We start from the raw sequence: 27,171 nt of genomic DNA, 5'->3' as shown, positions 1-27,171 counted from the left end.
CCAGTGAAAAGTAGCCCCTGCTCGCTGCAACTAGAGACAGCCCATACGCAGCAAAGAAGACCCAACACAGCCAAAAATAAAATAAATAAATAAATATATATATATATATATATATATATATAAATAAACCCATTATCCACTTTTTTTTTTTTTTTTGGCTGCGTTGGGTCTTCATTGCTGCGCGCCGGCTTTCTCTAGTTGCAGTGAGCAGGGGCCACACTTGTTTGCGGTGCGCTGGCTTCTCACTGTGGCGCACGGGCTTTTAGTAGTTGTGGTGCCGGGGCTTATCCGCGGCATGTTGGACCTTCCCAGACCAGGGATTGAACCTGTGTCCCCTGCATTGGCAGGCGGATTCTTAATCACTGCACCACCAGGGAAGTCCCCCGTTTTCTACTTTTTAAAAGTGCATACATGTATTTAAGTACATAAACAAAACACATAAGAGCAGAGTCATTATCTTTCTCATCCATGGTCTGTCCCCCTCCCCCCCAGGACGTTTGGTCATGTCTGGAAACATCTGGGCTGTCACAAATGGGGAAGGGGGTTGTTACTGGCATCTAGTGGATTAAATCCAGAAATGCTGTTCAACATTCTACTATGCACAAAACAGACCCCACAACAAAGAACTTCAGGACCTAGATGTCAGTAGTGCTGAGGCCAAGAAGCCAGCCCTGTGTAGCCCAGCGCCCAGCACAATCTTGCTGAATGAATGAATGAATGGAGAGATGATGGTGGCCTGAACTGGCTGGTAGCAGTGGGACTACAGAGACACAGTAGGATTCCCGTACATTTTGCAGGTGTGTCCAGCAGAAGTTAAGGCGACAGTCCCTCTCTTTCCAGGAGGAGATGTGCTCTGCCCTTGCCTGGCCCTGGGCACATCTCACTCATCTGCGGCCTCCAGCTGTGCCCTCCAGCCCCACTTGCCGCCCCCTCAATTTTCGAACTCCTCTGAGCTGCCAGGAAGCCTGCAAGGAGTAAGGCAGTCTGGTTCCTGCAGGCAAGGAACTTTGCTTGGCGTTTGAATCGCCAGGGGCCTGCGGAGCGGAAACCGCAGACCACAGAAGGGCCGGGAAGGCTTGGGACGCGGTGTGGGGAGGGGCCCGGGCTAGGAGGTGGCGATTGGAAGGGTGGGGAATGCTTGGGGGAGGAGGAGTGGATTTAGAATCCTGTGAGAATGATGAGGGTGGGATTAGGATCCTCCTGAAAAGGTTTAGAATCCTTTGATAGGTGCCATCAGAAACCCTGGAAGGCAGGGATGGAATATTTGGATGGGCCGGATTAGAATCCTGGGGGCGGATTAAAATCCTATGGGAACAGGTTGGGATCGCTCAGGAGAGAGATTAGAATCCCTAGGATTAGGGTAATAAATCCTGAGGGCTGGGTTAGAATCTTTTCAATAAAAGGGTTAGGGGCTTCCCTGGTGGCGCAGTGGTTGAGAGTCCGCCTGCCGATGCAGGGGACACGGGTTCATGAGCCGGTCCGGGAAGATCCCACATGCCGCGGAGCGGCTGGGCCCGTGAGCCATGGCTGCTGAGCCTGCGCGTCCGGAGCCTGTGCTCCGCAACGGGAGAGGCCACAGCAGTGAGAGGCCCGCGTACCGGGAGAAAAAAAAAAGAAAAATGAAAAGGGTTAGTATCCTTCCGTTGGCAGGATTAAAATCCTGGGGGCAGAATTAGAAATCTCCGGTAGGCGAGGTTAAAATTCCTTCAGATGTGAAATTCAAAATCCTTTGGGGCAGAATTAAGATCTCAGGAGGAGGAGATGAGGTGTTGGGGTTCTCGGAAGGGTGGGGTTTAGAATCCTTTAGGGCAGGATTAGGGCGATGGGAGGCAACGTTAGAATACATTGGGGGAGGTGTTAGGTTATTTGGGGGTTAGGACCTTTGAAGGACCGGTTAAAATTCTTGGGGGCGGGGTTATTATCCCTCAGGGACAAGGTTAGGATTCTTGGGGGCAGGGTTAGAAACCTTGGATGGGCGGTGTTTAAAAAAATCCTTAGGCGGCGGGATTAGGATTTTAGGAGGTGGGGACAGAGATTAGAGTCCCTGGGGTGGGGTTAGAATCTTCGGGGGCGGGTTTAAGACACTTGAGGGCGGGGTTAGCATCACTCCGGGCGCGGCTAAGGAGCCCAGATGGCCTGTGGGCGACACCGCGTCCCTGGTTCCAACCCGGGCGCACCGCCGGGAACTAGAAGCAAGTGGGAGGGACACGGACAGTCCAACACGAGTGGGGCCCCATAAGACGCGCGGCCCCGAAGCCCCTCGGAGCGCAGCCCCAGCCTCTTCTCGAAAGTCAGTCCATTTTCCCTAGGGCACGAGCGCCCGGGACGCCGGGGGCTGCCGAGCTGGGGGGGCGCTCGAGCTGCGAGGATCCGGGCTGCCCACGGGACGAGGAGCGGGCGCCCAGGTGAGTGCAGCGCACACGGGTTCGGGGACAGCGGCCCGTGACCCTCGGCCTGAGGGTCTTCGGGCTGCGGAGGGAACCCGGGGTGGTGAGCCGCGTAGGTTGGGTTGCCCGGGAAAGGGACCTTCGTGGGAGCGGCGGACAGGAGGTGGGATGCGGCGGCCGACCCGCGGGGGAGGGTGCCCAGATGAACAGCGGAATTGCCTGGCGGCGAGCCTGAGAAAGCTGTAGGGTGACTTTGTGCCTGAGCCGCCACTTCTCTGGGCAGTCCAGGTTCCCCTTTTGCAAAAGGAAAAAAAAAAAAAAAAAAAAGGCTTCACGGAGCCCGGGAGGGGAAGGCCCTTACGGTTCCTGGTGGGGGTGGGTGACCGTCACGGTCACGGCGGGTTGGCAGCCATAGTGGGGAAGGGGACATCTGGCCGTAGGCGTGACGGTGCGAGCCCAGGCAGGGTTGCAGCTGGGTCAGCTCGCTGAGCTCCCTCCTCCTCCCAGCTAGGCCCTGATCCCCAGGGGGTCTAGGTCAAACCCCAAAACCTCCTGGACAGACAACAGGATGTGTGGCCCCTGACTTTCTTCCTTGTGAGACCTTGGACAAGTCACTCTCCCTCCCTAAATTCCAATTTCCTCATCTGCCAAAGAGGGCTACTAAGTCTTTCTTCCAAGGCTGCAGTGAGCTAGAATATGTTAGAGGTCATGTAAGTGACAGTTTAGTGTAGTGGTTGGGTAAAGGGTTTCTGGGAGCAACCTGCCTGTTGGACCTTGGGCAGCGGATTTAGCCTTTCTGTGCCTCCATTTCCACAACTGTAGAATGTGGATAATTAAAATATGGCTCCTTCATAGGGTTGTTTTGAAGATTAGATTGAGTTGCTGAAGGAACGCTCTTAGAGAACTGACAGGTCTAATTGCTTAATACGGGTTAACTATTGTCATAGCTATTACAGCCTAGCCCGGTGGTTCTCATATTTTAGCGGAACAACAGAATCATCTAGAAGGCTTGTTAAAACACAGATTTCTGGGTCTTGACCCCAGAGTTCATGACTCCGTAAATCTGGCACCGGACCCCAAGAATTTGCATTCCCAGGTGATACTGATGCTGCCTGTCCCGGGGACACACTTTGAGGACCACTTTGGCCATCACAGAGAAAGCCCTCAATAGATACTGCTTCTCTTCACTGCTTTATTTTCACTATCCTTTTTTTTGAGGGGGGTGAGGTTAAAATACAGAAAAATGAAGAGAATAATATACTAAATATCCCAGGAACCCACCACCCAGAATTAACAAATGTTCACATTTTGTCCTGTTTGCTTCAGTTTTTTAAAACATAAAATTACTAAAAGTAGCAGTTAAAATTGAAGCCTCCCCACCTTGTATCCCTCTCAGTTCTGTTTCTCTTCCTCCCCAGAGGCAACCTCTGTCATGAATTACCGTGCTTCCTGTCTGTGCCTTTAAAAAATGTATTACATGTATGTGGGTACATAAACAATACATAAAATTGTTTTTCGTCTTTTAAGGATCTACGTATATGCTATCTAAACTGTGCGATTCTTCCGCAGTTTCATTTTCCCTTGCCTTCTTATCATTAAGTTGTCAGGGTCTAGCCAGGATAAGAAACAGAGCTCTAGTTTATTCCTTCTAAGTGGAGGATCCCAGCAGGGGACCATCCTACCTTACTTCTCATTCCCCTGGTGATGAACATACAGGTTATTCCATGGGTTCACGACAACACGCAATGCTGCTGGGGCCAGCCTGGATGTGTGGTCTTGGGCGCATGTACAGGTGTTTCTAGGGGAAAACACCAAGAGGCTGGATGGCTCTCCCGAGGGGCAGCTTTTGCGTATGAGGAGGACTGAGGCGTGAAAAGGTCACCCAGGGAGTCTGGGGCAGAGAAGAGAGAAGAAAGAATCTGGCTCTGCTGACCTTCCAGCTCTTTCTAGACCCAGGGCCACTGTCGCCTGTTCTCTGCTGCAGGAGGGCAAAAATCTTCATTTGTCTCGTTCACTATGACTGACACTTAGTAGATGCTGAAGCAGTGGAAGCATGAATCTTTTGTTGTTGTTTGTTTTTTGTTTGTTTTTTTGACCGCACTTCGCAGCTTGTGGTATCTCAGTTCTCCGACCAGGGATTGAACCTCGGCCACAGCAGTGAAAGCACTGAGTCAGGGAATTCGGGGAGTCAGGGACGGTCCACTGGACCATCAGGGAATTCCTGGAAGCATGAATCTTTTTAAAAAAATTTTGGATAACAAACATTTTGGCTTATTTTTATCGTCTTTTTTGTGCACATTTTATTTAACGTAATTAGTAAAACGCTGCAAATGCAATTTTTATCCCACTCGTTTACTCAGTATTACATTGTAAGCATTTTTCCATGTCATTGAGACATCCTCGAATTCTGAATGGCTGAATAACATTCCACTGTTTGGAGGCACCATAATTTGTTTAACCATCCTAACAAAGCACTTTTGTGTAGTTTGTAATTTTTAAAGCTATTTTTAGATGAACTTCACAGAACATTATAAAATGAACCATTTTAAAGTGAACAATGCAGTGGCATTTAGCACCTTCACAGTGTTGTGCAATCAGCACCTCTGTGTAGTTCCAAAACATTTTCGTCATCCCAGAAGGAAACGCCATACGTTAAGCAGTTACTCTGTTCCTCCTTCCTCTCAGCCCTTGGCAGCCACCAACCTGCTTTTTTGTATCGCTGGATTAATTTATTCTGGGTATGTCATGTAAACGGAATCACACAAAGCCACACCTTTTGTGACTGGCTTCTTTCACTTAACGTAACGTTTTCAAGGTTCATCCAGTTAAATACTGACACATTTAATTCCTTTTATGGCTGAATAGTATTTCATTGTATGTATATGTTACAATTTGTTTATCCATTCATCTGTAGATGGGAATCCAGGTTGTTTCCACGTTTTGACTATTGGGAATGGTGCTGCTATGAGCATGCATGTACATATATTTGAGCACCTGTTTTCAATTGCCTTGGGTATATACTTAGGAGTTGAATTTCTGGGTCATATGGTAATTCCATGTTTAACTTTTGAGGAATCACCAGACTGTATTCCACTACTTTATATTCCCATCAGCAATGTACAAGAGTTCCAATTTCTCCACATTGTGGCCAACACTTGCTATTTTCCTTTTTAAAAAATTATTATTAGAGGGCTCCCCTGGTGGAGCAGTGGTTGGGAGTCCGCCTGCCGATGCAGGGGACACGGGTTCGTGCCCCAATCCGGGAAGATCCCACATGCCGCGGAGCGGCTGGGCCCGTGAGCCATGGCCGCTGAGCCTGCGCGTCCGGAGCCTGTTGCTCCGCAACGGGAGAGGCGACAACAGTGAGAGGCCCGAGTACCGCAAAAAAAAAAAAAAAAAAATTATTATTAGAGCCATCCTAATGGGCGTGGGAAGCATGAATCTTAATCTCACCCCATGCTCTGTGGGACCCCTTACCCCAAAGGGTGAGGAGAAAGTTGTCTGCATTCAGAGGACTGGTCAGGGCTTGGACTTTAAACTATTTTAGAAGTTAAGTCCCATGAGGGCACAGACATGTCTGTCTCCTAAACTACTGTATCTCTAACACCTGGCACCTGGCACATAGTAGGGCGTCTCAAAAATACGGAATTGAGGGACGTTGAACAGTCCCTCCCTCCCTTGCCTAGGAGGTATTTCAGCAAGTAGGTGTATTTCAATTGACCCCACAAAGTGATTCTTTTTAAATTAGTTGCTAACATTTAAAGTCAAGAGAGATCACATAAATCTGGATTTCTGTCTTCTCTTGAAAAACTGGAGGAGCTGACAGTCCTGGGACTAGAACCCCAAGGTTCTAGACCAATCTCCTGTACTCCTCTGCTATTGACTCATGGTAGCATTGGTGATGCTGAATGGGGCTGCCCTGTAGACTGCCCCTGAGCTGTCCGGTTTGCAGCACCCTTGCCCGGACCACCTTCCTCATGTGGATGGCCCTGTGGGCCCCTATAGCCACTTGAGTTTTCAAGCCCAGCCCTCCAATCATGACAAGGTCTCCCTTTAAATAGAAAAGAAATGTCAGGCCCAGAAAGGGTAAGTAACTTTCCCAAAGTTACACACAAAGTTAGTAGTACAATCTCTCTTAGCCTCTGTCTTTCTAAGCAAACCCTCACAGCACATTTTTGTTTAAGTCTTCATTGAATTTGTTAGAATCTTTGCTTCTGTTTTCATGTTTCCGTTTTTTTGCCACAAGGCACGTGGGATCTTAGCTCCCCAACCAGGGATCGAACCCGCATCCCCTGCATTGGAAGGCAAAGTCTTAACCACTGGACCGCCAGGGAAGTCCCCCCTCACAGCATTTTGATCCCCATCCCATTTCTCCGGTTTCCTCCACCCCATGACTGGGAGTTTTAGTGTACTTTCAGAGGCATGGGTAATGATACAGAAGAAACCCTTGCTTGAATGTAAAACGTGCCCTGTTCTTGGCAGTGGCTGTGGCCACACATGCTGCACCCTCTGGATGGCACTGCACTGGGGCTTGCATTCCTAATCCTGCCCTATGACACCTGCCAGAGCTCCCACCATCACCATGAAATCCTTTGGTCCAGGAGACTTAGGTGCAACCAAGAGAATAGGTTGCCCGCCAGAGCAATAAGCACAGTAGACAGAGCACAGGAGACCTGAGTTTGAGTGCTGACATTGCCTCATACAAGTCGTGATGCCTCAGGCAAACTCCTTCACTCTCTGAGTCTCAATTTCCTCATCTAAAAAGTGGGAATAAGAATACTGCCTCATGATGTGTGCAGAACAGTATTCCTTTGATGTTAACACGCACAAAAAATGATACTCCATATTTTCTATAGGTATATATGTCTCAGATTGAGTTGCCCCAGAAGCAGACCATAGAAAAGATTTCAAATGCATTTACTATTTAGCTTATTTGGGAGCAGATCCCAGAAAACCCTGGTAGGAGAGTGGGGAAGCAAAACAAGGAGAGAAGGAAGCCAGTCAAGGTGTGTTATCAAGCCAGTGCCGCTGTGGGCACCTGGAGCTCATTTCCACTGGGAGCTTGAGAAGCAAAGGAACTGGGTGACCGGGCTTGAGAAACAAAGGAACGGGGGTATTTATCTGCCTGCTCCTGTCAGCCACTGGTCGAGGGCTGCTCCTGAGGGATGGTGATTCTCTAGCACTTCCACTTGCCAAGCTCAAGGGCAGAGCAGGCACCAAGGGCCACAGAGAAATCTCTTAGGCAAAGAGATGCAAGTGCTAGCAGTTGGACGTCCAGCGAGTGTTCGGAAATGGTGAAGCGCTGAGCTATGGGGCAGAGCGCCGACAGCATCTTCTCTGATATAGTACATGTATGCAAACGCACATGCAGAGGCTACCTGGAGGGGGGAGGGGTGGCCGTGGAGAGCCTGTAAAGGGTACATTACAAGCCTTACTCCAAAGGTGACTTCGATTTTGCTGTATTGTTTTCGATTTTTCTTTTTAAAAATTTTTTGGCCACCCCGCGAAGGCATGCAGGATCTCAGTTCCCTGACCAGGGATCAAACCCGGGTCTCCTGCAGTGAAGGTGTGAAGTCTTAACCACTGAACCACCAGGGAAGTCCTTGTTTTCATTTTTAACAAGGACGGTGTATTGTTTTACTAGGTGATGCAAGGTAATTTTAAAAACAAAAACACATACCCACCAAAACAGAAAAGAATAGGCTCTGTCAACTATAAAAGAATAAGTGTAAAAGGGTCAGAGAATGTGTTTTTTTGGCTTTGAAGTTTCCATTTACTGAGGACAGATTTGGGGGCAGCTGACCTCGGAGCACGTTGGGAGGTTGAAGTGAAAAGTTGTCCCTGGGGTGAACTGGCCACCATGTCCTTTCTGAAGGGGGCCACCTCCACTCAGCTTCAATCGAGGAAAGACTTTGTTCCTCTCCAAGCAGAGATAAACAAACATGGAGGAGTCCTTCTCAGTTTAAACACACATTTGTAACTATTGTTTAAATGGGGAAATCTAGGGCACCCTGGTAGCTAAAGGGCACTTTGTTCAATTAGTCAAGAATTTATTGAGCACCTACTGTGTCCTAGTTTTGCACACTAGTATATAGCCATGTACCAAACAATCATTACCCTCATGTATCTTACTTTCTATGGGAGGACAGATGATACATCCACAGGTAACAATAGGTGTGTTAGTTCAGGTCCTTTGAGAAGCAGACTCTCAGAGAGATTAAATGTGCAAGAAATTGATTAGAGGGAATGCCTGTGGGGGAAGCTAGGAGAGGCTAGGAGAGCCATCAGATAGCAGGCACGTCTGACTCCAAATGAAGGAAGGAGGGAGGAAGGAAGAGAACAAGCAAGGAAGGGAAGGTGGAAGTGTCTTAGACTGCAGGGCAGTTCTAAGGAAGGTTGGCAAGGCTGTCAAAGAGCCCTTAGCCAAAGTCTCCTATCAGAGGTCCCCCTGGCACGGGCCTGCCTCAGTATCCCCGCCACACTCAGTCCCTGGCTGGGAGCAGCCCATGGCAACAGTGATGGTCTTCAAAGCACAGCAGCTGGGGCCATTTGTCAATTCTGCTCTCAGTAGAATTGCCACGTTAGGTGGTGGTTAAAGCCATGAAGAATAGAGCTGGGAAGGGGCCAGAAAGTGATGGGAGTTGGGGGCGGAGTTCCTATCTTAGCCAGGGTGATGAGGGAAGACCCCTCTGAGAAAGTGAGATCTGCAAAGAGATCTGCATGAAGAGAAAGAGGCTTTCTGGGTGACGAACATTCCAGAAAGCAGCATGTGCAATGGTCCTGAGGTGGACACATGGTTGGTGAGTTGAAGAGTAGCAAGAAGCTAGTGTGGCTGAAATGGAAAAATCAAGGGAGGGCTGGAGGAGACAGGACTGTGAGGTTGAGGGGATTCCAGGTCATGGAGCCTTGCCAGCCATAGAGGGGAGTTGGGCTTTTACTCCAAGTGAGACGGCAGCCCCAGGAGGTTCTGAGCAGAGGAGCGACATGACTTGAATTATATTTTTAAAAGGCTCACTTCTGTAAGAGGCAGAATGGGGATTCAAGCCCAGCTCTTTCTGGCTTCAAATCCCATCCTATGTTTTCCAAACTTCCCTGCCCCCTGCCTACCTTAAAGAAGATAACATTATTATTCTAAGGAGGTTCGCAAGTGCCCTTGAGTTCTGGAGTTGACCAGGTGACCCAGAGGTAACATTGAACATGCTAAAAACTTACTACACGTTTGGAACAAGTGGTTGGAACACATGCATCTCAGAGCCAACCCTCTGGCCAAGTGAGGCAAATGACCAAAGGCCCGAGTTCCTCTTCAGTGTGTTGCTCTGTCACTTGCTTTTGTGTAAACCAGGGCATGACACCCGCCCTCTCTGGGGCTGCTGCTCCCATCTGTAAAACAAAGGTCTCTCCAGTCCCTTCCTGTTTGCAAAGTCAAAGTTTTGAGCTCTTGATCAGAAAGAAGCTGAGGGTCAGAAAAGGGAAGAGATGGGGAGACAGGGGTGACCCCTAAATGTCCATTATGGATAACAATCACTTGAAGGTTTGGCTGGTTCATTCAGAAGACAGTCAGGGAACTCGAGAAGAGGGAGCTGTAGGGCTCTGCACTCCTGAAAACTCTTCAGGGACTTGGTCCCTCATAGTGAAATGCTTTCTCCCCCACCCCCATGGCTGAGCTATTCAGAGAAGGGAAGTTTCCTCTAACTGGACAGTCTTGAGCCCTGGGCCTCTGGCGGTCTGCCTTCCTAAGCTTCCTGTTTGTGTTAACTCATCCCCCCTCCCCTTTCCCCACTGCAGCTTCTGAGGCTGACCCAGTGAAGTATGAGAGGCAGGAGAGCTGAGTTCTTGTTCTACTTGCCACTGATCACCTGGGGATGCTCTCTGCCGTGGGCCTCCATTTCCCCATCTGACAGGTGGGTTCATAATTCTGGTCCTGCTGACTTCAGCCAAGTATGGTCAGGCCTAGAGAAGGTTGAACACAATATATTCATTCCACAAATATATATGGAAGCCCTTTCTAAGCATGGCTTCAGTGCCGTCATCTTCATGGGGTCCATACTTCACACACCCTCACCTACTCTAATGGGTCTAGTACTCTCTTTACTTTCTTCCATCAAACTTCCTATCAAGGCAGTCTTTCCCGTAAGCCATTAACACTTGAGTATGAATTGCAATCCCTTGTAAGAATTTCCTTTGCACTGGGCAGGACCCTTTGAGGTTTAAGGGAGCAGAAATTTAACTCAAACTGGCTCAAACAGAAGAAGGGGGCTATTGGAAAGTCCACGAGCACGTCAACTTCAGGTAGGGCTGGAGAATCTGTATTTCTTCATTTCTTGCCTCTGCTTTGCAACTGCAAGCCTCTTTTCCAGCCAAACGGATGATTCTCACGGGCCAGGATTGAGTCACATGCCCATCTCTACTTCTATTACTGATTGGCCAGACTTGGTCACAGACCCACCCCTACAGCCAGAGGTTGAAGTCAGCTTTACCACAATCCATGGGTTGAGAATGGGGGAAGGGTGGTTCCCAAAGAAAACTGGGGAGCTGTTGTCAAAAGAAGGAGTAGATGCTACTCAGGAAAGAACTATAGCTGTTCCCTTCAGAGAGCTTATCATCCAACATCTCACTTCATATTTGGAGAAACTGAGGCCCAGAGAGAGGCTGGGACTTGCCTGAGGTCACACAGTGAGTCTGTGGCAGAGGTGGGACCAAACTCCAGGGCTCCTCTCCCCCAGCCCTCACAAGCTTCTGCTTGAGCCTAAAAGCTCCTGGAAAACCATCTCCCGCCCGATGCACAGGATGCACAGGCAGGACCTGGGCTTGGCTCTGAGAGTTCAGGAGGCGTCTCTGAGGCCTCCATAGCCAGCACGGTGACCATGGGAAGCAGCCAGGCCAAGCAAGCTGGACTTTCTCATTTCCCTTCCATGCAGCACCTGCAGAAGCTGAGGGGACGAGGAGCCGGTTTCAGGTCCCAGGAGTTCAGCAGTGACCTGAGCAAGTGTCTTTGTCAGGGATCAGCTGTTCTAAGTTAGTCTGGGGCCAGGCAGGCCACTTCTGCCCTCAGAGCCTGGTTTCGAGTCAGATTAGACAAGAAACATGTGTTTTCAGAAAATTTTTAAAGCCTTTCACATCTCTGTCCCACAAGCTTGAGAAGCAAGTGCCTTCTATTATACAGGGAAGAAAATGAGGCTCAGAGAGGGGAAGTGACTTACTCAAGGTTACACAGCCAATCAGTGGCAGAACTGGGATCCAAACCCAAGTATTCAGACCCCAAGTTTGGCCTTCATTCCACTACATTGGTTGGTCTCAAATTTTAGTGTGATAAGAATCTCCTAAAGAATTGTTAGAAATGCAGATTCCAGGCCTACATCCCCAGAAACTCTAGTTCATTCAATCCAGAGTGTGGCCCAGGGATATGCAAGAATCAGTGAGGACTCTTTGGGTACAAGTGGCAGAAATCCAACTCAAACTGGCTTAGGCAAAATTGAGAATTTACTTGCTCGTGAATCAGAAAAATTCTGAGGTTGGAAAGTTTTAGGCATAGCTGGATCCAGGTGTTCAAACGTGTCTTCAGGAATCACGTTGTCTCCATTGTTCAGCTCTGCTGTCCTTTGTGATGGCTTCACTCAAAGGCAGTCCCTCCCTTCATGATGTCAGAACGGCTCCCAAGAGCTCCAGTTTTCTACATCCCCTATCTACATCTATACACACATCTATACCTGCATCCACATCTACATCTACATCTATAGCTACACCCACATCTATACCTACATCTACATCCACATCCACATCTCCATCTATACCTACATCTCCATCTATACCTACATCCACATTCACATCCACATCTACATCTACACCCACATCTATACCTACATCCACATCCACATTCATATCTACATCTACATCTACACCTACATCCACATCCACATTCATATCTACATCGACGTCCACATCTATACCTACATCCACATCCACATTCATATCTACATCAACGTCCACATCTATACCTACATCCACATCCACATTCATATCTACATCTACATCTATACCTACATCCACATCCACATTCATATCTATATCTACATCTATACCTACATCCACATCCACATTCATATCTACATCGACATCCACATCCATATCTACATCGACATCCACATCCATATCTACATCGACATCCACATCTATACCTACATCTACATTCACATCCACATCAATGCTTATGGAAAGAGAGTGCCTTTTCCCTAATTTTTCCAGCAAAACCCCAGGGCAGACTCTGCCTCGTCTAGGATCACATACATACCTATAACTGAACCAAGCACCATTGGTTGCCGGGGGACATGGAATTCTCTAATGGGCTGGGCCTGTATCAAGTTGTCAATCCCTGAAGGCAAGGGTGGGGCAGCCCCCTGAAACCCCATTGAGTGGGAGAAGCTGGGTGCCCGAGGAATATCCAGGCACTGTTATCAGAAAAGGGATGGGTGCTGAGGAAGCAGGAGCAAAAAATGTTCACTCTGCCCGGTTCTCAATTAGAATGATCACGTGAATCACCTGAGTCTTGTTAAAACACACATTCCGATTTGGGAGGTGGGGCCTGAGATTGCATTTCTAACGCCTCCCGTAGGAAGATGCTGCTGGTCTTCATGCTGGTCACACTCAGAGTAGCCAGGCACTCTTACATTTCTAACTTAGTTCAAGCAACTGTGCAGCCCCCACTCTGCAGAGAAGCCCTGGGATATATAAACCTCTTCCCTCGCCTTCTCCCCACCCCCATCCCATGGTTTCCAAACCCACCCAAACATCAGCACCATGTATTTGGGGACTGCTTGTCAACATACAGCAGACTTTGCTGCCAGTCACTGTTCATTGTGTTCTCCAGTGACCTTTATAGGATGATCCACATAATAAATTCTCTTTTGAATTTAGTGCTCAAAAAATATTTGTTTCTCTCAGTAAATCGCCATGCTTCCTGGGATTTTATGTTAACAATGTACAAATTGCCTTTTTTTTTTGTTTTTTTGTTTTTTTTTTTTTTGCGGTACGTGGGCCTCTCACTGCTGTGGCCTCTCCCGTTGCGGAGCACAGGCTCCGGACGCACAGGCTCAGCGGCCATGGCTCACGGGCCCAGCCGCTCCGCGGCATGCGGGATCCTCCCAGACCGGGGCACGAACCCGCGTCCCCTGCATCGGCAGGCGGACGCTCAACCACTGCGCCACCAGGGAAGCCCCAAATTGCCATTTTTATCTTGGCTGCTAGGAAACTCAGAGATAAATCTAGTACTCAATGGCAGTAGCAGTAGCACCCTAGGCTTCTGGTTCAATAATCTTTCCTTTCTAAATGGTGTAGCATAACCCTTTTTGAGTCTTGAAGTGCTCTGTATATGGTTTAATATTATAAGCTCCCTCAAATCCTTTTTTTTTTTTTTTTTTTAAATTTATTATTTATTTTATTTATTTATTTTTGGCTGCATTGCATTCCCGTTGCTGCGTGCGGGCTTTCTCCAGCTGCGGCTCGTGGGCTGTAGGCACGCAGGCTTCAGTAGTTGTGGCGCACGGGCTTCGTTGCTCCGCGGCATGTGGGATCTTCCCGGACCAGGGCTTGAACCCGTGTCCCCTGCATTGGCAGGCGGACTCCCAACCACTGCGCCACCAGGGAAGCCCTCAAATCCTTTTTGAAAGTCAGTGCTTCTTTGGAACATTCTTGAGTTTCCCCCAATCTTTATTGAAATCCTTCCCATTCTTCAAAACCCAACTCATTATCCTGCTGCTCAATTATTATAAACAGGTTGTTTTTCCTATGAACAAACTAACATACACACGTTAGTGGCAGAACCCAGATATATATTCGTTTTACAAAATGGCTTGATATTGTATATGTTTTGCAGTTTGCTTTTCTCACTCAGTAAGTATTTTAGCAGTCTTTGCGTGGCTCTGACTGTCCTTGCCAATCCCTAACAGCTTCTTGGGAAGGCAGTTCTGTATGTCCAGTCTTCCCATCCCAACTGGAGCAGGAACCAGGTCCTGATGCTTTTACTTTGGCCTGACCACATAAAGTGTGGGCTCTGGGCATGTATTTACTCACTAACAGTGCATTATGCTCCTACCGTGTGCCAGGGAGCCACTGAGCTAAGCGCTGAGGGACACAGACGTGAACAAGACCAGCCTCTGCTGTGCTGCAGAGATGGGAACTTTCTGTATCTGCACTGCTGAGTAAAGTAGCTTGAGCCACAGACAGGTCTTGAGCACGTGAAACACGGCGAGTCCTAGCTGAGATGTGCTGTACGTGTAAAACACACCCTGGGCTGTGAAGAGTCTGCTTGAAAAAATATATATATATAAAGTATCTCAGTGATAATTTTATATTGATTACATGTTAATAATTTTGACATATTGGGAAAAATAAATACATCTTAAAATTAATTCCCTTGTTTCTTTTTACCTTGAAAAAATGTGGCTGTAGAAAATTTTTAATTATATACGTGGCTCACGTTACATTGCTAGGTCTAGTGGTCATGAAAATAAGCATTTCTGAGGCCACTCCAGACCAGGCAGTAGAATGGTTCTCTTGGCTTAGGGGGAAATCACATTTTATGCAAATTTGACTCCTGCCAGTTCATCACTTTAAAAAAAAAAAAACTTTATTGTGCAAAAATTGAACTAACGGGAATTCCCTATTTTAAAAAGTTAACTTCTAGAGTATTGTGGTATCTCTACACTTGTAGGCCAAAGGACTTGCAAACAGTGCTTGCTTTATGCTCCAGGGCAGTGCCACATCTGCTAGGGAACGGAAATGGTTATGGTTAACACTTCTGTCACGCTTATTGTGTGGCAGACACCTTTACACTTCTCAACTCATCTGTGATTGCAGCCACCCCGGGAGGTAGAACCCCACCATCCATGGATCATGCATGTTCATGCCTGGGGAGACCCATCCCTCAAGACCCTGTGGCCATGCTGAATATGTAACTTGATGATGTAAGGCATACCAAATAGGTACTCAGAGAGGTGGAGGGAGCGGCTGTACCTCACACAGCTATGCTCTTCCCAGAACACCCTTAAGTTAATCAAAATATATGGAACGTAATATAATTTTATGTCATACAAAACCACACAATATGCTGTTTTATTTCCCACAATTGTAAACCATATTTATCACAAGTCAGAGAGGTATTGGTTTTTGTTTTCAATGCATACAAGTACATTATAAAGCACTGATTCATTGCAATAATTTTTCAAAATAATGATCTAGCACTCCAGGAGTCTGGATTAGTTCCTTACTTTATTCGCAAAAGGCGAATGAAGCAAAAACCGCTCAAGTCTTGATGTGGTAAACTGTTCCCAGTTCCCACCAGGACAGACAGAAAACATCCTTGTAAATAAAAAGAATCTTAAAAAAAAAAAAAAAAACTCTCGTTAACCTAGGAATTTGGGGTTATTTCTTAAGCCACGAACACATGTTTATTTTAACAAGATAAGTATAACTGAGTTCTAACTGCTTTAGAAGAAAATTGTGATTGTGTAGAGATGAGGAAGACAGTTACTTCCTTATGTGGCTGCTCACAGCCTATCTTCTCAGCAAATACATGTGCACATTTTGAGAAAAGAAAGAAAAAGTTTCTGCCACTTTAACAATTAAGTTTTGACTCTGATCAGGTAAAAGTGTTTTCTTTAAGTGTCTTTAAATTTGATTAATCCACCAGCAAAGTCTGTCAGCTCTACCTCCAAAATGTCCCCCGAATCTGTCCACTTCTTACCCCCTCCTCAATAGCCACCACCCCGGGCCAGGCCACCATCATCTCAAGCCTGGACTCCTGCAGTGGACAGGGCTCCCTGCCCTGCTCACTAAAGTCCATACTCCACCGAGCAGCCAGTGGGATTATTTAAAGTACACACTGAACCCCGTCATCCTTCTGCTTGAAACTTTCCATGGTTTCCCATCACCCTTAGAATCAAATCCAAAGTCCTCACAGCATGGGGCATCCTTGTCACATGCTATCCTCTCTCTGCTGCCTGTGATCTCCAGTCACACTGGCCTCCTTTCAGTGCCTGATTCTCTTCAATCACATTCCTTTGCACTTGCTGTTCCCCCTGCCTGGAACACTGTTCCCTCAGAGTGTTACGTAACTGGCTCCTTTGTGTCAGTCAGGCCCCAGGTCCAATATCACCTCCTGAGAGAGGTCTTCCCCAACTGCCCTGTGTAAAGAGGCCCCGCATAGTTGCTCCTGATCACATCCTCTTTTATCATCCTCACGCTTTTCACTAACTGAATTTGTCTTGTTATTTATTTGTTACCTGTTTATCGTCTGTGTCTCCCGTCCACCTCCAGAGCGAGCTCCGTAAGGGCATGAACTTGCTTGTCTTAATCACGGTTTAGAAGAGTGCTCAGTAAACGTTTGCTGAGTAAATGCATGGTTGAATGACCAAATAAATCCATGAGAGAAAGAAGGGAAGGAAGAAAAAAGGAAAAGGGGTCGAGGGAGGGAGGGAAGAAGGAAGGAAGCTGTTAGAAGGCAACTAGAAAATGATATGAGGAATATGATGACCTTGATTGTTTGAGCCACATTATGTGACCTGAGCCTTATCAGTTTATATAAAATGTTGACGTTATATAATGAGAGTATAGTTTTACTTCACCATTTGCTCTGAGCCTGACTCTGTGTTGAGTATTTCCCCACCCACGTGCTTTCTCGTCCTCCCAACGCCCGGCGAGGAGGTCGTATTATTGTGCCCACTTTGCTGATGAGGGACTGAGACTGGGGAGCAGGGGGCATGGTAAGTGAGCTGCTAGTTGGGGAGGGAGGGGTCAAGCGTCAGCTCAGGCTTTCTGACCCAAGAGCTGGCAGCTCCCACACCACCACCACCCCCAACTCTGCTCCGAGGCTCCGCCTGTTGAATTTCAATGATCATCACGATTTATTCTCTGAATAAACTCCCCATCGCAGGGGTCCTTGTTAGCATGACTACGACAGCTTGTCAGCTCTGTGTGGGTGCGGGCCAGACGTGGTGTGGGGAAGCCCAGAGATGACAAGGGCAGAGTGAGCTCCACGTGGCCAGGGTGGGGTGAGGGGGGCAGAGAGGGGGAGGGGAGACAGGGAAGGTGACAGGGTGCCAGCCTGGGAACACGGGGTCTAGAGCCCAGCATCAAAGACTCCCCCGTGTGGGGCTCAGAGCAAGCTGGGCTCATCTCCCTTCTCTCTACCACAGGATGGGGTGTGTGAAGTCCAAGTTCCTCCGGGATGGAGGCAAGGTCTCAAAAACGGAGCCCAACACCAGCCCACACAGCGCTTTGTATGTGCCGGATCCCACATCCTCGGGCAAGCGGGTGAGTTGGGGAAGAAAGGGGAGACCGGCGGCAGCCTGGGGGCTGCCCCAACCTGCCCTCACCGCTTCCTGTTTTCCCAAGGGCGAGCAGGGTGAGTCTGGGGTGAAATGGAGCTTACCGGTCGCCAGCAGCTCCCTGACTCCCCAGGATACACCTGCACCGAGCACCCAGGGCAGGGATGTCACCGCCCCTCGTCCCACTGCCCAGGCCTTGGCCCATCAGCCTGGGTGACCAGGTCCCAGGGGGCATGGCCGGCCTCACACCTAGGAAGTACCATAAGCAGTACTGAGAGTAATGAGTGAGCAGGTTAGTGACAACAGCAGTTGAAGTGATGACAGGAATGATGACAGTATCAGCGTCGTGGCAGTAACTGTAATAACGATGGTAGCAATAACAGTAACAACAAACTAGTGGGAATATAACAGCGATAGCAGTAGGGAGAAAAGCCGAAGGAGTAAGTGGGAGAAGTGGTAATGCTAGCAGAGGTTATTTGCTTACTTCTCTTACACTTCTACAGAGCTTACGATGAACCAAGCCCTACCTTAAGTGCACTACTGTTATTAACACCTTTAGTCCTCACAACAGTGCTCTTGTAGGCCACGATTTGTATCATACCCATTTTACAGATGAGACACGGAGAGATTAAATAACTTGCTGAAGACCACCTGGTTGTAAGGATTGAAACTTGGGCAGTGCAGGGGTAGGAACAAGAGTGACAGAGCCAAATGCTGGTGACAGGAACAGTAGTCATGGTGGCAATAGTGGGGGTCCTGGGAGCAGTAGTTGCCATAGAAGTAGCCCCACTAGTAATGGTAGTTGTGATAGTCAGAAGAGCTGTAGCAGTAGCAAGAGTAGAGATTACAATAATCGTACTAGTAAAGGGACAACGGTACTAAGAGCAGCAATAACAGTTGTAATAATCATTACTGTTCTTTGAAAACCTACTATGTTCCGGGCACTGGAGTGAGGTATTTCTGTTCATTAATCCAAAAACTGAGGCTGGAGTTACTTTACTTTACAGCCAGGCTGACTGAGGCTCAAAGAGGTTAAATGGCTCCCCTGGGCTCATACCGCTGGGAAGCAGCAAGGCTGGGTCTTCCTAAACTCAAGGCTAGGTTCTCTCTCCTACAGGATCCTTTCGTCCATCCCCTTACCTGAGGCTGTCCAGGAAGGACAGCCTCTGCTCGCTGCCTGCAGAGGCAGGGGTACACTCTTTCCTGGTGCCCCTTAGAAGGTTCTTCTTTGTATTGAAGGGAGGCATATTACCCCATAACCCTTACTCCCGGATCACATACCTGCCCCTTAGTCCTGCCCCAAACACATGGAAATGGGAGAAGACTGGAATATTCACCTCCCTCCTTCTGACACTTGACATCTATTAATACAGCCTGAGGTTACACGAGATCCTGAGCTGACATCCTAAACCCTAAGTCACTCCCAGGTCTGCTTCTCACCTGGCCTGCATGTCCCGGGGCCCTTTCTGTGGCCAGGGCTCCAGGTTCTCAGGTTCTCTGAGGCCTTCTGGCTTGTCAGCAGTGGGAAGCAGAGGATTTTCTCCCACCAGTTTCTGGCTGTTCTCTCTGGGCATCAGGTTTGAGGGACGCTATTATCAGCCATTCACTGTTCCCCTCGTTCAGAGCACTGGTTCAGCAGTAAGTTAGTAACTGAGAAAGGGTTCCCAGGTCATATCAGTTTGCAAAACACTGGGCCAAACACTCCTTCCCTGTGGGACTCAGAGCCTTTATAAATCTTTGTAATGGGCTTTGTGACTCTCCCCAAAAAGGATACACTTCTTAGTGTTTCCCAAACCTATTTCTTTAAATTAATATTTACTTATGTGTGTAACACACAAATTCATTCTCCTTGAAAATAAAAATCACAGATTTCAGTGAAAGCTACAGTCTCTGCTGACCAATGCCCCCCTCCCTAGAAATACCACACCCTACCTCAGAGGTATCAGCTGTTGTCAGTTTGGCATGGAACCTTGCAAACCTTTTTCCATGAATTTACACTCACATGTGTACAGTATGTGTCCACAGAAAGTGTTTAGGATGTTTGAGTATGTGTTTTATACCAATGTATCATATTTACCATTCTGAAGAACTAGCTTTGTTTACTCAACAATATATCTTTGAGGTCTCATTGTGTCAGGAATGAAGCGGCCTCCCTTTTATAAGGGCTGCTTAGAGCACCACAGCGTAGGAACCAATTCACCTTTGGACAGACACTTATGTTGTTTCACATCCATAGTGGAGCCTTTATTCATGGGCCACGTTGGTAGACCTAGGGTTTCTTCAAACATAGCTTGGAAAACACTGATCTGGACCAAGCCCCTCACTGTATGTCGAGGGGAAGGCACAAGTACGTCCCCCAGTATGTCCAAGGCTGAAGGCAGAGCCTACAACCCAAGAGACCTGCATCCTTGTGCTGGCTGTGCCCCTAATGTGCTGTGTTACCTTGGGCACTTCCCAGCCCTCTCTGGGCCTCCTCCCATGACTCACGGGGCTGGGATATCCTTTTTGACACAGACCTTCCATGGCTACACACACACTATTGGATTCATCCCCTTCTCCCATTTCTTCCCCACAGTGGCCTGACAGTAGCAACGGCAACCCACCAGGGTCCACAGAGGGTAAGTAGCTGGCAAGCACGTGTAGTGGAGTCATGTTATGTAGCGGATTAGGTTAGGTTCTCAGTCAGAGCTTGAGGCAAAAATCCCAAACAGTCAAAACCACTCTTGAAAATCCCATAAATTTCCCCCAAAGTACTTAGTACAAGCTATTGTTTTTCTATAATGTTGTTTCATAACATGAACAAAACTGTTAGCTTTAAACTCAAGAATCGCAGCTGGCATGGCAAGATGCTTACTTATATCACGAGACAGACACATCAAGGGGTCCAGGGCTGGGTGCCAGGTGTTGGGGTGGGAAACACCCAGGACTGTGGGTGTGCTCAGATAAAGCCTCACCATCCCACATGTCTCTCTTCCCAGCAGGTTCTGAGGAGATCATTGTGGTTGCCTTGTATGATTACGAGGCCATTCACCATGAAGACCTCAGTTTCCAGAAGGGGGACCAGATGGTGGTCCTGGAAGAGTGAGTCCCCATTCCACTCCCCTCTAAGACATACCTATCTCCAATACTCAGTTTTGCTCTCTTGTGCTTCAGTAAAGGACCTGATATTACACTAGGATGTAAATGACTGATGAGAACCTGATCGTAATAAAGGAAGAAGAGTTTGCTGTTAACCTGGCTTACAGCCACAGGAAAGGGGCTTGCATACTTGCTAATGGTACATCTGGGCAAGGATGGACAGTAGAAAGTGCTTTCTCAGGGAAGCCTTCCTTGGACTCCTATGATTAAGCTGCAGCCTTACCTATGGACCAGACCCTGCTGAGGTGACTTTGCATTCAGAAATCCATGGATCTCTGAGCTTGCTACCTCCAATCTCCTACCATCTTCACCATCAGTGGATGTAGTGTCTAGTATGTCCTGGGGCCCAAGGATGGGAGTGGTTATGCTTGGTCAGACTCCTGAGCCCACTCCTTCTGGCTCTCAGCCCCAACGAGCCACTGTGAGTCTGCCATGGGCATAGGGCCCCACCTTACATATGGCTAATAAGGCCAAGGCCACAAATCCAGGGAATAAGAGTGAGGCCACAAACCTAGGACTCTGAATGCAGGTACAGGGCTTGATTCTAGCCCTGGGCGGACCTTCAGAGGCACAGTGGGGATTGTTGTAAAGTTATTTACCTTAACGGGGTGAAGGCTGGGCGTGGAGACAGTAGTGGCCCTGCCCTTCACCCTACCGGCTTCCTGGTGTTGGGGGTATTCCAGGCCAAGGCTGGGGGGCCCAAGAGGACCAGGAGTGGTCCTCCTGCCCTCTGACCCCTTTGCTTCTTCCTGTCCCTCAGATCTGGGGAGTGGTGGAGAGCACGATCCCTGGCTACCTGGAAAGAGGGCTACATCCCAAGCAACTACGTTGCCCGAGTCAACTCTCTGGAGACAGAAGAGTGAGTATTCTATTTCCCCGCCCTCCAGAAGGAAGCATGAACAGAGCCAGCCTTGCTCCTGCCTCAGGGCCTTTGCACTCACTGTCTCCCCTGCCTGGCACACTCTTCCTAGGGCTCTTTGCCTGGCTGGCTCCTTCTCATCTTTCCAGTCTCAGAGAGGCCTTCCCGGTCTCAAGCAGGTCCCCTCTGAGATTCTCTCTCTCTCGTGGAAACCCATTTTACTCCCTTCTAGATACTTCTCACTAGCAAAAATGATCTTGTTTCCTTGGTTGTTCACGGGTTTGCCATCTGCCTCCCGCACCTTGAGAACCACTGACCTAAATACCTATGTGAGTCTTACACTCCTGGGTTCTTGTGTCTGCATCAAGAAACTGCTCACAGAGGCTGCCTCTGGGGAGGGCAGCTGGGACACTGGAATCAGTGTGGGATGAGATCTTATTTCCTCATCTGCCTTGAAATAGGCAATATTTTCAAATGTTTTAAAATGCAAATGGTGCAGAAGGACCTAGGATAAAGAGTGAAAAGCGTTCCTCCCACCCTATCCCCACCCAGCTACTTCCCTTCCAGAAGCAACCAGTTTCTTGTACGTCCTCCCAAATGCTTTATACTTGTTTAAGAAAATACATATATCTCCCTCCGTTTTACACAAGTGGCAGATTGAACGCACACTGTTCTACTCCTTTTGTTCAGCTCTTCCGTGCAGCACCTACAGTATCCTCCTTTTCACAGCTGCAGTGTCTGTCACGTAGATGCCCCACTATCCCCTGCCAGCGGCCACTTAAGCTGCTTCCAGTCTTGTGCTGCGGTGAATCTCCTTGCGTATATGTCACTTCCTCCTGTGCAAGAGCGGTGGGATAACTTCCTAGGGATGGAATTGCCAGGGAGATAGCTCTTACTCTGTACCCTTTAACATTGCTTGAACATTTTACCATGGCATGAATTACTTTACCAAATGAGAGCAAAGAAGGCGAGTGGGAGGTGTAGAATGGTGACTAAGACCTTGGGCTCTGGAGTTAGACCGCCTGGCTTTGAATCCTGCCCCCACCACTTCCTAGCTATATGACGCCAGGCAAGTTACTTGCTTTCTCTGTTCCTCAGTTTCCTCATCTATAAAGTGGGGATAATAAAGGCAATGATTCCACAGAGTTGTTGGGTGGGTAACAAGAACTCGAGGAATGTCAGCTGTCTGTCTCCCCAGTTGATAGCAGAGGAAACAGAAGTCCAGAGAGGGAAAGCGACGTGCTCAAAATCACACAGCAGATTTGTGGCAGGGTCAAGGCCAGCTGACCTCTGGTCTGAGGTTTTTCCATCACAGCACATGAACTACTCCTCAGGGAACGGGTTTGTTTGCTGCCGCTTGAGTTTTTCCACCCAAGATCCCAAACATCTAGGGAGTATGAAGAAAAGGTCCAAGGATATGGTCCCAAGTATAAACTCATTTGCAATCTCACCTTTTATCTTAGAAATGCATGCCGACTTTATATTCAGTCTGTAGCCACAGAGGAGGATGAACTGCGGCAGTAACAAAGCTCAGCCCTCACTCACAGGGGCCTCCAAGACCCTGAAAAGATGGTCAAATGTTCTTGTGAAATTTGAAAAAGTAAGATTTTTGACCACAGTTGGTTAAGACTGCTGTATTTTTCCACCCAATCTTTCTGTTCATCACCTTATCCCTCCCATTGGGCGGTGCTGGAATGACCACGAGCATTTTGTATTTGTAACGCTGTGTTACTTTTCTTGAAGAAAGCTCCCCAAATTGCATAAGTTTCAGCCTCAGCAAACTGGATTCACCAGTTTGGTAAAATGTCTGTTTTAATGTTAAAATATTAAAAGAATGGTTGTTTTCCCCAAAAGAATCTGAGTAAAATTGATCCCGCAGGAAGCCTGGCCCTCAGAATCCTGGTGCCGGGCAAGAGCGCTGAGAGCCGGCCGGGATTGTCCGCCACGGGTTCACACGCTGCACCCCCCTCCCCTCCAGGTGGTTCTTCAAGGGCATCAGCCGGAAGGATGCAGAGCGCCAACTCCTGGCCCCTGGCAATGTGCTGGGCTCCTTCATGATGCGGGACAGCGAGACCACCAAAGGTGATGCAGGCCCTCCCAGCCCTGTGTCCCTGCCCACCCACCCCTACCCCACGGGGAATGCCCCGGGGGATGGGGGCCTGAACAACTCACCAGCCCACTGCGGCTTCCAAGCTTCCTCCTGCCCTTTGCTCAAGCCTAGTTTGGGCCTTCTCAGCCCCCAGAGCTGCCGGCTTAGGCCAATGGAAGTAGGAGGCAGTGACCGCCCCTAAAAACAAAATCCTGCTTGTATTCTTTTAAATATCCATCAAAATATATCTTGTCCCTAGACCTGACTCTTCCCTCTCTCCATACGAAAATGGGTGGCCTCCTCCCAAAGGAGGCCCTTCGCTGGGACCCTGCTTAAAATAGCTCCTTTGAGGTATTTGGAAGTTTTGATGTTGGAGGCCTGCTTCCTGAAATTTCTGTGCTGTGAGGGTGGCTTTGTGCCGGGTCATCGCACAGGAGGCAAGAGCAGTGCCCCCAAACAGTGCGTAACTCAAACTGACATCAACCGAGGCCAGTTTTCCGAAAGGAATGAATGTAAGTAGGAGTCTCGTGATTTCGGATTTCACACGCAGAGTGGACCTTTACTACGGTGTTTAGTCTAAAGACTGCTTGGTTCAAAGAAATCAGTAAATTACGTAAAGTGTGACCTCACAGTACCCTGGGCAAACAGTTTTGGGGCCAACGATCGAAGGCATCTGTGTGACCTTCTACTCACTCCCTAGGTATCTGAACTGGGGAAGCCTGAATGTGGCTAGAACACCACTCAAAATCAGTGTTTTGGGTCAGTGAATATTTAGGCTTTATTTCCTCCCACCCAACAAGCCCCTTTTCAGCCCCCAGAGGAAAAGAAATGGGCAAAAAGGTAAAGCCATACACAGCCCTCGGCTTCTCTTCTCCCGCTGGGCCATCCTGCACACAGGGGCAGACCTACGGGGCAGGAAGGTGAGCTTGGGCCACTGTCACAGCCCTCAGAGGTGGGGGCATAGGCGGGTTCGCCGAGTTAATAAAACTTGCAGCACAAGTGCCCCAAATCCTATCCTGCTTCTTCTTGGATTCTGCTTCTCCCCACCCAGCATCGGCCAAATCAGCCTCACCTTGACTGGGCAGAGTGGCTAAGAGTGGGGGTCCCAGAGCCTGCTGCCTGGGTTTGACTCCCAGCTCTGCTACTTACAAGCTGTGTGACTGTGGGTGAGTTACTTCACCTCCCTGGACCTCAGTCTCCTCATCTATAAAATTGTGGTGATAAAGAACCTCTACCTTGTGGGGTTATTCATTCACTATAGTGAATAATATCATTTATCATAATACATATAACTATAATTCATTATGATGAATATTATTCCTATTCATTCATTTTTTCTTTCATTCATTTTTTATTCAGACAAGGTTCTTAGTGGCTAGCATGTATGATCAACTGTTATTCATGCAACAGTTTAAACCTCCCCCAAATCCTATGACATGGTGCTACTGTGGTAGAGAAAACTGAGAGACAGAGAGGCTAATAACTTGCCCAAGGACACTCAGCTCACTAATGGCAGAACCGTGGCCGTGGACTGAAAGACGTGTGTGTTTCTGGTCTTTGTGATGCCATGTGTATTAGGTTCCTATTGCTGTTGTAACAAATTACCACAAGCTTAGTGGCTTAAAGCGAGATAAATTTATGATGTTACAGTTCTGGGGGTCAGAATTCTGAAATCAGTCTCACTGGGCTCAAGTTAAAGTGTCCGCAGGACTGGTCCCTTCTGGAGGCTTCACAAAAGAATCTGTTTCTTTGCCTTTTTCAGCTTCTAGAGGCCACCAGCATTCCTCGCCTCATAGCCCCTTTCTCACATCTCTCCAACCTCAACTTTCCATCTTCATATATCCTACTTTGACCTTCTTACTTCCTCTTATAAGGACCCTTGTGATTACACTGGGCCTACCCGGATAACCCAGGATGATTTCCCTATCTCCAGATCCTTAACTGAATCACATCTGCAAAACCCCTTTTACCATGTAAGGTAATATATGCACAGGTGTCAGGGATTAGAACACGGACATCTTGGGAGCTGTTACTCAGCCTGCCACAGCATTTAATGTTTACACTTACATTTCAATGTTTATACTGTAATAATTGAACTGGATATTTTTGTGTTTGTTTTATCTTTTTGCTTGTTTGTTTCTAAATAGCGTTTCTACCAAACTTGTGTGGTATCTTGGCTTTTGTGATTGATAGATAGATAGATAGATAGATGATAGATGATAGGAAGAAAAAGAGATAATAATGAAGATGATGACAGCCAACATTTAATGAGTGTTTACATCCTGAGTACAAGCATTACTTCTTTTAACCATCAGGCAATGTGATGGGGTGAGGAGGTATGACCAATCCCATTTTACAGATGAGGAAACTGAGGCCCAGAGAAGTGACACGGTCACTTGTCCAAGGTCTCACAGCTGGACATGGAGCAGCCTGACAAGCACCCAGGAAGCCTGACTGCACAGCCCACTCCTACCCTGTACTCCACTGAGCAGGTTCCAGGACGGTGCCAGTAGTGGCCTTACAGAGTGTCAGGTTGCTGACACAAGGTGGCAGGCCTCCGAGAGTCCACTCCTGAGGGGTTTCTCTCTGGCCCACGCAGGGAGCTACTCTTTGTCCGTGCGAGACTACGACCCCCAGCACGGGGACACAGTGAAACATTATAAGATCCGGACCCTGGACAATGGGGGCTTCTACATCTCCCCCCGGAGCACCTTCAGCAGCCTGCAGGAGCTGGTGGCCCACTACAAGAGTGAGTCCTGGGAGTTCCCTGGCGATCCAGTGGTTAAGACTCCGCGCTTTTAATACAGGGGGTGCAGGTTCAATCCCTGATCAGGAAACTAAGATCCCACATGCCGTGGGACACAGCCAAACAAACAAAAAAAGAGTGAGTTCTACTGGGGCTGCCTTCCAACCGGGGGCGCAGGTGGGTGGGCCTGCCTCCCAGGAATCCGGGTCAAGTGTGCACTGCAGCCTCTGAGGCCTGCTGATGCTTCCTCCCCAGACAAATAGTTGCTTCGGATTCTCCTGAAGGCCTTTTGAGCAGAAGGGCAGAGGTGGCATCTCATCATGCTCTGTTCTCTTGGGGATGTCCCTGATAGGCGCAACCCTTTGGAACATGGGCCAGATACAGTGGACCAGGTGGGGCAGCCCCCAAGGGGAAGCCTGTGGCTGGCCTGGAGCTGGCTGCCCTCAGCTGATCAGGGACTCTATTCCAGAGGTGAGCGACGGACTCTGCCAGAAGCTGACAGTGCCCTGCATGTCCTCCAAACCCCAGAAGCCTTGGGAGAAAGATGCCTGGGAGATCCCCCGGGAGTCCCTCAGGCTGGAGAAGAAACTTGGAGCTGGGCAGTTTGGGGAAGTCTGGATGGGTAAGGACCC

At 48.4% G+C, this 27,171-nt stretch overlaps 1 protein-coding gene across 6 annotated transcripts in view; it reads left to right on the top strand.

Moving 5' to 3' along the window:
- Positions 1-2,166: 2,166 nt before the first annotated feature.
- HCK (HCK proto-oncogene, Src family tyrosine kinase) overlaps positions 2,167-27,171 on the top strand; it is a 39,419-nt gene continuing 14,414 nt past the window's right edge. For 3 of the 6 annotated variants that reach the window (XR_004345762.1, XM_032605088.1, XM_032605093.1), the window contains exons 1-9: positions 2,167-2,405; positions 10,173-10,288; positions 17,576-17,693; positions 20,283-20,325; positions 20,686-20,788; positions 21,606-21,704; positions 23,683-23,786; positions 26,393-26,542; positions 27,009-27,161. Coding sequence is in view for 5 of the 6 variants with exons in the window: in XM_032605088.1 (XP_032460979.1) it covers positions 10,197-10,288; positions 17,576-17,693; positions 20,283-20,325; positions 20,686-20,788; positions 21,606-21,704; positions 23,683-23,786; positions 26,393-26,542; positions 27,009-27,161 (862 nt within the window). In the remaining variant the exon portion in view is untranslated. The remainder of the gene's footprint in view (positions 2,406-10,172; positions 10,289-17,575; positions 17,694-20,282; positions 20,326-20,685; positions 20,789-21,605; positions 21,705-23,682; positions 23,787-26,392; positions 26,543-27,008; positions 27,162-27,171) is intronic. The other 3 variants (XM_032605089.1, XM_032605092.1, XM_032605090.1) reach the window with 3 other exon arrangements.

Source organism: Phocoena sinus, chromosome 15, assembly GCF_008692025.1.
Source record: "Phocoena sinus isolate mPhoSin1 chromosome 15, mPhoSin1.pri, whole genome shotgun sequence".
Taxonomy (NCBI): domain Eukaryota; kingdom Metazoa; phylum Chordata; class Mammalia; order Artiodactyla; family Phocoenidae; genus Phocoena; species Phocoena sinus.
The sequence above is the reverse complement of the archived record's forward strand: the minus strand, read 5'-3'. Positions and strand labels throughout refer to the sequence as shown.